Genomic DNA, 12,835 nt, shown 5'->3' on the forward strand with positions numbered 1-12,835 from the left:
AGCTAATCATTGATTCTAAATAAGGTAAGTTTGTAGAAAAGCAATGGAGGAGTAGGTTTAAAAGTAATCTGATGAACATTTAATATCTGAAAATTATTTTCACTTAGAGGAACTAGGTCTAGTTGTCACATGGGGGAAGTTATCATGATGGATATGTTTCAGTATTTTTAGTACTATACAAGTCCAAAGTCCAAATGCATAAAAACGTACTGATTTAAAACGCATCATATTTTAGCAATAGTCAAGATTTTTGTTTATCTCTTCCATATTTGTTTCACTAATCAGTTTGTGTTTCATTTTTCTGTTTAAATTGTTGTTGAATTAATCATCTGTACTCTATTTGTTTGCTTTAGAGCTTATTTTATATTTAAAAATAAAGCTTTTTTCACAATTCAATGTCAACAAATCGCAGATGTACATTGTGACAACTTGACATCATGCCTGACATTATGCATCTCTTAACCTTATAGATACTTTTTTTTAAAATGTGTTTTATTCCCAGCTGCAATGGACATCATAGAACCAATCCTGGCCATTGCAGAAAAACTGTACGCCCTGTGTGGGGAAGTGAAGGCCAACAAGAAGCGCTGCATGCGTTTAGCCGACCGCGTATGTGCTCTGGTTGAGCTGGTGGAAGCTGTAAAGGTTCATGGCTTTGGGACTGTCACTAAACCTGAACAGGTTAAAAATGGACTTAAACAACTTAAACTCACTCTGGAGTCAGCATTGAGGGTAGTAATGAAATACACTTCCTTCAGCTATTTGAAACGCATCACAAAAGCATATGAACTCGGCGAGGAGTTCGGCAGCCTAAATGAAAGGCTAAATGATGCTGCCCAGTTACTTTCTCTAGCACTTCAGGTCGAGCACAGAGAGAGTATAGAGAAAGTGTTTCAAGAAGCAACAAGACGACGGGAAGATGAAGAAGACAGGCAGAGTGACTCGGAGGAACTTCGGAATTGTAAGTTTTAGGCTACTTAAAGTTATTGTTGTATGGATTTGAATTACAGGGTATGCATTTTTTTCTATAGTGCTCCGGGAGAACAAAGAAATGAAAATGGCAGTTGTTGCTGTGCAAAAGACAGTTGACCAAACACAAAGAGATATGCAGGACATTAAAGACATCCTGCTGGAGTCATGTAAGTACAAACAAGTTGGTCAATAAAACTGTCCACAGAAAACAAAGAAATATATATATATAGTACATACATAATATGGCATGCCGTTCAGGAAATTATAGTATTTATAATATGATTGGTTGAATATATGGAATGAAACTTGAATATATGGAATGAAAGTCTGAATATATGGAATTAAACTTGAATATATTGAATGAAACTTGAATATATGGAATGAAAGTCTGAAAATATGGAATGAAACTTGAATATATGGAATGAAAGTCTGAATATATGGAATGAAAGTCTGAATATATGGAATGAAACTTGAATATATGGAATGAAAGTCTGAATATATGGAATGAAACGAATATATAGAATGAAAGTCTGAATATATGGAAAGAAAGTCTGAATATATGGAATGAAACTTGAATATATGGAATGAAAGTCTGAATATATGGATGAAAGTCTGAATAAATGGAATGAAAGTGGTTCTTGTACTTTTGCGATCATTTGTTTTTCGATTTAATATCAAGTTGAAATTGCGAAAACAGCTCATTTATTCAATTTTCGTTTTTTGAAAAAAAAAAAAGAGAATTCGGTTTGATTTTATATTTTTAGGTTCAGGGATAGAAAATGGATTAAGGCTTGAATATTCAATATCTACGTGTGGGCTTGCATTAAACGCCCCTTTCCGCTGATTGGTGAACCAAAGATCAACCCGTGCTGCTCTCTGTGTTTCCACAGTTCCATGCAGAATAACCAACCCGATCACATGTAAATGTTTACAGTACGAGTGTGCAATGTCATGGAACATTGCACCATGGAACGCCAAAATGAGTTTTGGCGTGCATATGCTACGCTGTTGTTCATGTGCAGATGATACGCACTTTATGGTGTCCATATGACACGCTCTTGGGTAGGATGGGGGTGTTGGTGGGGGGTTCGTCCATATAATACGCCATAAAGTGTGTATCATATGCACGCGAAAAATCGTAGCATATGCACGCCATAATTAGTTTTGGCCTATATTTTCCACATCATTGCATACTTTAACTATTTATACGCATTTTCATGCTGCTGGACGGATTCTTAAAGTGTTTAATAAACTCTCTCTCTCATCAAACAACTGGACTAATTCTTTGACACAGATCGTGCTGGACAGGGACTAGAAAGGGTTGTCTATAAGGGTTGTATAGAAAGTGTTGTCTCTTGTCTATAAGCATGGATTCGACAACCAAAGTGCTAGAGAAATATTAGCTCATTTATTATTTCAGAAATATTAATGTAGGCTACCTTGCATCTGCTGCATGACCCACTGGACAGCGAAAGATAGATACATTCTAGCGAAGTGTAGACAGCACACTGAGTTTTGGACAAGTGATGAAGCTTAAATATGATATGAAAGATATGAAAATATGTATATATGACATTATTTTGTATCAACGTCAGTTTACTATCACAGCGCATCTGTTGTTTTGGTTGTTATTCTATTCGTTTTTAGGTTGTTGTTTTTTTGTTTGTTTGTTTTTAGATAATATAGCTGTATAATTATTCTAAGGCAATTGTTTTATATAAATAAAGGCAAGAATTATAAATATATTTGTAAATATAAAACATCTTTTTAAATATATTTGTCCTCTTTTCATGAATTCTGAAGTGGCATTTAGAGCTATTTGCAAACTGTTTTAATTCTGCTCGGAAGATTAACACATCATTACAATTACATATAGTGTTAGAGATTAAAGATTTAAATATAATATTTTGAATAGGCCTAATCTTTTGAAATACAATTTTTATTTATTTATTTTTATTTATGAAACTATACTTAGATTATGAGAGTTATTAAGACCCCAGTAGGTGGCAGCACATTGCTGTCTTAATAATAGGCCTAGTCAGTCAGTGAGTCATTCATTCAACCGATTTGTTCAAAACGCTGAATCAGGAATGAAGCAAGTGGATATCAATGGGACATTGAATCATTCACTCAACCAATTGGTTTAAAGAATCTGATTTATTCATAAACAGCACAGCTCAACGAGTCAGCCGCACAACAGTTCTGTGGCTTTATTTTACAATAGCATTAATTAATTAGACTTTAGCTTCATCCCTTGTTTAAAACTCAGTGTACTGTCTGAAATAAAAGTTGTGCCTACTGCATAGTTACATTTAAATACTGATGCACTTAGCTACATATAACTGCATCTGCGTGGGTCACGCAGCTTTTGCCACACAGATTTTGATAGTTGGACTTAATAAAACCAGTGGTGTGCCAGAGAAGTATGCTGATGGGTAATGTGGGTGCAGATGAGAGGTAACCTACATTAATATTTCTGAAATAATAAATGCAGCTAATATTCTTCTAGCACGTTGGTTGTTGAATCCATGCCTATAGACAAGAGAACCCTTTCTTGTTCTCTGTCCAGTGCGATCTGTGTCAAAGCATTAGTCTGGTTGTCAGCGTAACTACACCATTACTGCAGCTGCAGACGTGCGAGAGTATTCACACTGGAAGCGTCACAGCAGCAGCTCCCACACTAGAGTTGCTAGGCCTACACACTAAACTAAAAGAAAGTTTATCATATTTTCTGGCTAGTTTACTTTACTTTTTATAATCATAACCATACTTTCACCCAAACTGAAAAATTACAGGTTTTTATTTTTTTTATATTCGCTTTGGTACTATTTTCACAAGTAAGGTGTACATTTTCAAAACTCTTAGTACCAAAATCCATGATCACAGCTTTTCATTCTTTCAAACCCTGATGTAACAGAACAGAGTTTGCTGCTAATAGAGTAAATGTTCTCACTGTACCATATGACTAAATCTACAGTAGTTAAGGTTTATAAGGGTGAGTTACAGTAATGTGGCAGCCTCTATCATAGTAATCTGTTTACATTATAGCGTGGCATACATACTGTAATGTACAATGCTGTATTTGATTCCATCCATCTTATCCATCCCTAATACTCTATTCTGCTCTATGTTCCCTGTAGGGCTTAATTTATAAGCTTGTTTCCTCATAGAAAGTAAAAAAGGTCCCCGCAAGGACAAGGATTTAGGATATTGCCATCTTTATAATTGCCCCTATAATGTAAAGTTTTGTGTATTGTACTAACAAAATTGAAAGTATGCTGAAATGTTTGAAAAAAAAGTGAACTTTGATGATCTGTTGTGAAATTAGTACTATGAGTTTTGAAAATGTACACCTTGCTTGTGAAAATAGTACCAAAGCGAATAAAAAAACAAAAAAAGCAACAACTGTAAAACAAGTTTAAATGGTTAAATCTTCTACAGATATTTTGTATTCTTTGTTTTCTTTAATGACAGTTATTGTTAAAACACACCACACGTGCTTCTTGTGTGCATTTTGAGCGCTTTTTGTGTGATATTCTATTTATTTTTCCATGAAAAGTGTGCTTTCACGTTACACCGTGACTGCAGCTGCAGATATACATAGCTATATCTGAATGCACTCATTGATTAACATGGGCGCCGGAAAAAATATGCGCTGCTCACGCGCCGCTCACGCGCCGCTCACGCTTGCGGTGTGAAAAGGCCGTTATTCTGACTGGATCTGTGGAAACACTGAAAGCGGCACCGGCTGATCTTTGGTTGACCAATCAGAGGAAAGGGGCGTTTCATGCCAGCCCACACTTTCGATTCCATATATTCAAGTTTCATTCCATATATTCAGACTTTCATTCCATATATTCAGACTTTCATTCCATATATTCAGACTTTCATTCCATATATTCAAGTTTCATTCCATATATTCAGACTTTCATTCCATATATTCAAGTTTCAATCCATATATTCAGACTTTCATTCCATATATTCAAGTTTCATTCCATATATTCATACTTTCATTCCATATATTCAAGTTTCATTCCATATATTCAGACTTTCATTCAATATATCGTCTCAGGTTACGTATGTAACCATGGTTCCCTGAGAGGGAACGAGACGCTGCGTCGAAACGCTAGGGGAACGCCTCTGCGTGATGCGTCATGAAGCACTCGTGCAATCAGTCCAATAGCGGGAAGATACGCCATGGGCGGGTGACGTCATCGACCAGGAAGCTATAAAGCACACCCGGACCAAACAGTCATTAGCTTCTGGAAAAGCCGAACAAATCGATCACAGGCATGCTGGGAGTATGGCATAGCGACGCAGCGTCTTGTTCCCTCTCAGGGAACCGTGGTTACATACGTAACCTGAGACGTTCCCTATCTCGAGGGAACTTCGAGCTGCGTCGAAACGCTAGGGGAACTCAATACCCACGTATGTATGCGTGATACAACCCAGAAACACCCGGGACCCCAGTGTAGAGGCTACATCTAGATTGTAAAACCTCACAAATGTATGCGGAGAGGATCACCCAGCCGCATCACATACCTCTGACAATGAAACTTCCGAAATAAGAGCCATAGAGGCAACCATACTCCTAGTGGAGTGGGCGCGGACCCTCATTGGTGAAGGCTGTCCGGCTGACTCGTAAGCGAGCGAGATAGCCTCGACTATCCACTTGCTATGCGTCTGCTTTGAAGCCGGTTTTCCCTTGCTCGGGGACCCAAAACACACGAACAACTGTTCTGACTTTCGCCACAGGGCAGCTCTGTTGACATATGCATCTAGGGCCCTGACCGGACATAGCAGATTTAGCTTCTCTTGGTCTTGATTAGTGAACGGAGGTGGACAGAAAGCCTGCAGCATTACTGGTCCCGGCACATTAGTCGGGACCTTAGGAACATATCCTTCCCTCGGGAAGAGAAATGCTTTCACCATTCCTGGTGCAAACTCAAGGCAGGAGGGTGCCACTGACAGAGCCTGAAGGTCTCCTACTCTTTTCAGTGATGAAATGGCTAGGAGAAACACTGTTTTTAGTGTGAGGAACTTTTCTGACACTTCCTCTAATGGCTCGAAGGGAGCCAACATAAGGCCTTATGGCCAAACTATGGCCAAACTATGGCCAGGTCCCAAGTAGGCACCCTCGAGCGTGCCGCAGGTCTGAGCCTCAATGTACCACGAAGGAAACGCGTGACCCACGGGTGTTTCCCTAATGATGCATTATCTACTGGAATATGATAAGCAGATATCGCCGACACATATACTTTCAGTGTCGACGGGGATAACCCTGCAGAGAATTTTTCTTGTAGGAACTCAAGAACTGAACCGACCGGGCAGTTAACAGGGTCCAAAGCCTGGCCCGTACACCAGGCGACAAAAACTCTCCATTTAAGTGCGTACAGTCTCCTTGTGGATGGTGCTCTGGAGTGCAACATGGTCTGTATCACCTCAGTAGATAGACCCGTGTTCATGAGCTGGGCCCCCTCAGGGGCCAAGCCCACAGTTTCTACAGTTCCGGACGCGGTACTGCAGTACTGACCCCCGGCCTGCGAGAGAAGATCTCTCCTGACTGGGATTTCCAAGGGAGGACCTTCGAGGAGAGACATAATGTCGGCGAGCCATACTCGGCCCAGCCAGAGCGGGGCTACCAATAAAAGCTGAACCCCGTCCCGGCGGACTCTCTCCAGCACTCCTGGGAGCAACGCCAGAGGGGGAAAGGCGTACAGACGCAGCCTCGGCCACGTCTGTACCATTGCGTCCAGCCCCAGCGGGGCTGGATGCGTGAGGGAGAAATATGCTGGACAGTGTGTCGTCTCTCGAGACGCAAACAGATCCACCTGGGCTCGCCCAAAGCGGATCCACAGCTCCTCCACCACCTCGGGATGTACATTCAGGACCTGAGCGAGAGCATCTTGCCTTGGGCCCATGTTAGCATATGATGCGTCAGCTTCCACAACCAACGTGATCTCAACCCCCCCTGGTGATTTATATACAAGACCACCGAAGTGTTGTCTGACCGAACTAACACATGGCGGCCCCGCAGGTCTGGGAGGAACTGTTTTAGTGATTGAAACACAGCCATCAGCTCCAACTGGTTTATGTGCCAGGAGAGCTGATGGCCCCTCCACAGACCTTGGGCCGAGCGGCTACTCATCACCGCTCCCCAGCCAGTTAGGAAGGCATTCGTGGTTAGCATTACACGATGACAAGGAGCCCCCAGAACTGGACCTTGGGACAGGAACCAAGGATCTTTCCACTTCACTAAGGCACGTAGGCAGCGCCGCGTGACCTTGATCAAGCGAAAAGGGTTTCCCCTCGGGGAGAACCCCTTGGTCCTGAGCCACCACTGTAAGGGTCTCATGTATAGCAGGCCAAAAGGTATCACGTTGGACACTGCTGCCATCAGACCCAACACTCTTTGAAAGTGTTTGACAGTGAGTGACTGGCCTAGCTTTATCTGGTTGACGGTATTCAGGATCCTTTTTATCCCGGGCGGAGATAGCCGAGCCGACATCGTTCTCGTGTCCCAAACTACCCCCAGAAAAGTAATGCTCTGCTGAGGTGCCAACACACTTTTCTTTTCGTTAAACCTTAGCCCCAACACTCTCATGTGGGCAAGAACAGCATCTCGATGCTGAACCGCCAGTTGTTTCGACTGCGCTAATACCAGCCAATCGTCGATGTAATTTAGCACGCGGATGCCCTGGAGTCGCAACGGAGCCAGAGCTGCATCCACGCCATTCGTGAAAGTGCAGGGCGATAAAGCTAGACCGAATGGCAGCACTCGATATTGGTACGCTTTTCCCCCAAAAGCGAACCTGAGGAACTGTCTGTGCTGCGGAAGGATGGAGATGTGGAAGTACGCATCTTTTAAGTCTATCGTGACGCACCAGTCCTCGGACCTGATGTGACACACGATCTGTTTTATCGTGAGCATTTTGAATTTTAATTTCTTTACTGCTCTGTTTAGATGACGCAGATCAAAGATAGGCCTTAACCCCCCATCCTTCTTTGGAACTATGAAGTACCGGCTGTAAAACTCAGACTCTCTGCAATGGGGAGGGACCCGTTCTATAGCCTCTTTTCGCAGAAAAGTCTGTAACTCTTGTTCCATTACCATAGCCTGCTCGGGGCTTACTACCGTGGCAGTAACCCCATTGAACAAGGGCGGGTGTAACCCGAATTGAATTCTGTACCCTTTTTCTATTGTACGCAGGACCCATTCTGAGATATTCGGCAGAAGTTTCCACGCTGCCAGAAAATCTACTAAGGGAACCAGCCTCTCGAGGCTGGTCTCTGGATTTTCCTGGGTGGTCAGCCCGGTGTCCTGTAATGGATAACTGGCAGGTAGCAACCAAACTGACCGCCCAGGGGCCCTCCTGAGAGGGCGCGAACATCCCCAAGCTGCTACGTTTCCGGGCGGACATGGAGATATACGTTCGCCGGGGAACGCCCGCCCTGAAGCACCAATGGTGACACTGGGGACTGCCATCGGAAGCCCTGCGCTCTTGGCGTCAGGACTTCTTAGCCGAGGCCTTCCTAGCGATAAGGATGGTCCTCAGATCTGTCCTACCGCGGGAAGGTCCCAGCTGAGCGCGTCGCCCGGACTCCCGTTCTCTCTGCGGGGGGGCCCGAGCGGCCACGCTCTGTCTCTGTTGCACTCGATGCGCTGCGGAGGAGGACATACTCGGCTGGGGCTGCCCCCGCCCTGGGGATATGATTTAGCGGGGGAGAAACTTTTGAAATGCTGCCTCCTGCCTCCTGGCCTCCTGGCCTCCTGGCCTCCTGGCCTCCTGGTAATGGTCGACGACCGTTGTTACAGCGTCACCAAAGAGGCCAGAGGGCGAGACGGGCGAATCCATAAGGAATTTCTTATCCCTCTCCTTAATGTCTGAGAGGTTTAGCCACAAATGTCTCTCCGTGGCCAGAGAGACAAATCTGCCACCCGCCTAATTTCAGCGATCGTTTCTCTCCCCACTTCCTCTGTTTCTTCATTAATATCCCCCAATAAATCAGCTTGATACGCTTGTAGAACGGCCACCGTATGTAGACAGGTGGCCGCCTGCCCTGCTGCCGAGTACGCCCTGCCCACCAGCGCTGATGTTGTTCTCACGGGCTTGGTGGGCAGCTGCGGGGCTTGCAGCGACGATGCTGACTCGGGGGAGAGATAGCTCGCGAGCGCCTCTTCCACCCGAGGCATCGCCGCATAACCATGAGCCTTCAACCCGCTTATATTTGAGTTTTCGGGATGTGGACGGGTTGAAGACTCTGGCAGATGCTGGTCTAGCCCAGGACCTCCACACCTCGGTGTGGAGGTCCGGGAAAAATGGCAAGCCCCACCTAGGAGGTTGCGTGTATGAGAGCAGAAATCTTTCATCTAGCCTGCTTTGATGCTTTTGTGACTCATACTGCTCGGCCGGATCCAGTGGGTAAGGGCAGAGATAGGGGATCACCCGTCTCTAACCCCGCCACTAGATCTAACTGCGATCCCCAGGACGCGAGCCTTCGCTGCGCCTTGGCAACAGTGGGACCCGAGCCCTGAGGACCACGAGCCAAAGCACTCTCCTCGAAGAGTGCCCGGCGTGATCTTAGTGTTCGCATTGGGAGTCTCTCGCAATGCTCGCAGCCAACCCCCTCGAGAGCTGACTGGGTATGCTCGAGACCCAAACACATTACACACAGGTCGTGTGTATCCCCACCCGTGATGTAACGAGGGCAGGGAGTAACACATCGCCTGAACTGACTAGACATTCTCTTTTCTTTTTCTTTGACACACACACAATAAATGGACATACAATTTCACACAGAGCGCTTTGTGAAGGCACAGAAGCTAATGACTGTTTGGTCCAGGTGTGCTTTATAGCTTCCTGGTCAATGACGTCACCCGCCCATGACGTATCTTCCCGCTATTGGACTGATTGCACGAGTGCTTCATGACGCATCACGCAGAGGCGTTCCCCTAGGGTTTCGACGCAGCTCGAAGTTCCCTCGAGATAGGGACTCTCCACTTTCAAATGGACTCTCGTCGGGAGCAGCTGGGGTTAGGTGTCTTGCTCATGGACACTTCGACACTTGGTCAAGTGGAATCGGGGATTGAACCACCAACCTTCTGGTTTGTAGACAACCTACATGAACCACTGAGCCACTGCCGCACCAGTGGACATTTTTATTCCATTTATTCAAATTTCATTCCATATATTCAGACTTTCATTCCATATATTCAAGTTTCATTCAATATATTCAAGTTTCATTCCATATATTCAAGTTTCATTCCATATATTCAGACTTTCATTCAATATATTCAAGTTTCATTCCATATTTTCAGACTTTCATTCCATCTATTGAAGTTTCATTCCATATATTCACGTTTCATTCACTATATTCAGACTTTCATTCCATATATTCAAGTTTCATTCCATATATACAACCAATCGTAATATAAATACTATAATTTCCTGAACGGCATGCCATAATATGTATGTATGTATATATATGTATGTATGTATGTATGTATGTATATATATATATATGTATGTATATATATATATATATATATATATATATATATATATATATATATATATATATATATATATTGTCACGGGGTGAAGAACCACTCGACAAGGCAGGCTTCATGAAAAGTGGCCCAGGAGGGTAGATTTATTTACAGTGAAATCAAACTGGTGAAGGAAGGGAAGCCGGTGCGTGATGGCTGGTGCTTTAAGTGCTCTTCAGTGCTCAATCCAACCAAAAGTGGGTGACCCAGATATGCTCCAAAGGGGTGGGCTGTCGGTCACTCGCTGCTTTCTGGGGAGAACAGAGAAACAAAGGTTAGACCAGCGTTTTGTCGGCTCAAGACCTCAGGCTTCCCCATCTGCTCAGTCTGTGCTGCTTATGTGGCTGTGGGCTGATTGGGAGCAGCTGTGACCGATCAGCCGGCAATGAGGAAGTGCAGGTGTTTTGTGTTGGTTACCAGGGCGACGCTGATTCTTCCGAGGATGCTCGTCACATTCCCCACCCCTAAGCGTCGCTCTTGTCCTGTGAACAAACGGAGACAGCAGGAGTGATGTTAGGGGAGGGTGGGGAATGACCCCTGACAGACCTGCATACGCTGTCCAGATCCGTGAGAGGCCATCGGCGTTCGCGTTGGCAGCCCCGGCCCGATGTTGTACCTCAAAGTGGAAGTCCTGGAGCGCTAGGAACCAGCGGGTCACCCTGGCGTTGGTGTCTTTGGCACGGGCCATCCACTGTAGGGGCGCGTGGTCTGTGACCAGGGTAAACTTGCGGCCTAGGAGGTAGTACCGGAGCTCCAGGACTGCCCACTTGATGGCCAGGGCTTCCTTCTCCATGGTGGCGTACTTCCTCTCGGCCGGGGACAGCTTCCTGCTGATGTAAATGATCGGATGCTCCTCACCTTCCTGGATTTGGGACAGGACGGCTCCCAGTCCTGTGTCGGAGGCATCCGTCTGCAGCAGGAAGGGGCAGCTGAAGTCTGGAGCACGGAGTACAGGCGAGGACGTCAGCGCTGCTTTGACTTGGGCAAAGGCCTCCTCAAGCGATGGGGTCCAGCATACTTTCTCCGGCTGGTTGAGAAAGCAGTCTTCGGCTTAGCCGTTTCAGAGAGTGGTACCTGCCAATAGCCCTTGGTGAGGTCTAGGGTGCTGATGTACCGGGCCCTTCCGAGGCGGTCCAGCAGCTCGTCGACCCGAGGCATGGGGTACCGGTCGAATTCGGAGACTTCGTTCAGGCGGCGGAAGTCATTACAAAAGCGGAGGGTGCCATCCGGCTTTGGGACCATCACAATGGGGCTGGACCACGGACTCCGGGATGGTTCAATTACCCCCAACTTTAGCATTTGTTGGATCTCATCCTCAATAGCCTGCCGACGAGCTTCCGGGACGCGGTAGGGCCGTTGCCTGACGATGACTCCTGGGGGGGTCTTGATGTTATGTTGGATCACGTTGGTCTGCCCAGGTTGGGAAGAGCTGCAGGTGCTGCAGCTCCGTCTTTTGGGCAGCCGAAAGGTGAGGGTTGACGTCCACAACCACGGTATCGGTGAGACTCAAAGCCGCCAACTGGTCCCGGGTCCCCACCCACTTCTTCAGGAGGTTGATATGATAGAGTTGCTCTGTCTGCCGTCGTCCAGGTTGTCTCAGCCGGTATGTTACTGGTCCCATTCTTTCCAGTACTGTATATGGTCCTTTCCATGAGGCCAGGAACTTGCAGGCAGAGCTGTGGACCAGTACCATGACGCGGTCTCCGGGCTGGAATTCCCGTGGTTGGGCTGCCCGGTCATAGTGGCGTTGCTGCGCTTGTTGGGCCTTGCTGAGGTGTTCCCGGACCAATGGCATCACTCGATCGATCCGTTCTCTCATCTGTCGAACGTGTTCGATGATGGTGCGATGAGGGGCAGGCTGCTGCTCCCACGCCTCCCTGGCGACGTCCAGGAGCCCACGTGGTTGACGGCCGAACAGGAGCTCAAAGGGGGTGAAGCCAGTGGAGGCCTGGGGAACTTCGCGGATCCCAAAGAGCACGTAGGGAATCATGAGGTCCCAGTCCCGCTTATCCTCCGCCGCCACGCGTCTAAGCATCTGCTTTAGGGTCTGATTGAATCTCTCTACGAGTCCGTCCGTCTGAGGGTGGTAGACCGTGGTCCTCAACTGCTTCACTCGCAGCAGCCTGCAAAGATCCGCCATTAGCCGGGACATGAACGGGGTCCCCTGGTCAGTCAGGATCCCCGAGGGGAGGCCGACTCGGCTGGCCAGCAGAAACAGCTCCTAGGCGATGGACTTCGCGGTGGCCTTACGAAGGGGAACTGCTTCTGGGTACCGGGTGGCGTAGTCGACGATTACCAGGATGTGTTTGTGTC

The 12,835-nt window shown here is 46.2% G+C and overlaps 1 protein-coding gene across 1 annotated transcript in view; it reads left to right on the forward strand.

Annotated features, from left to right (window-relative positions):
• LOC137064785 (mixed lineage kinase domain-like protein) overlaps window positions 1-12,835 on the forward strand; it is a 59,330-nt gene that overhangs the window by 1,004 nt on the left and 45,491 nt on the right. The window contains exons 2-3 of the mRNA XM_067436299.1: window positions 503-961; window positions 1,032-1,139. Coding sequence (XP_067292400.1) covers window positions 508-961; window positions 1,032-1,139 — 562 coding nt within the window. The 5' untranslated portion in view covers window positions 503-507. The remainder of the gene's footprint in view (window positions 1-502; window positions 962-1,031; window positions 1,140-12,835) is intronic.

The sequence above is a fragment of the Pseudorasbora parva genome, chromosome 25 (assembly GCF_024679245.1).
Source record: "Pseudorasbora parva isolate DD20220531a chromosome 25, ASM2467924v1, whole genome shotgun sequence".
Taxonomy (NCBI): Eukaryota; Metazoa; Chordata; class Actinopteri; order Cypriniformes; family Gobionidae; genus Pseudorasbora; species Pseudorasbora parva.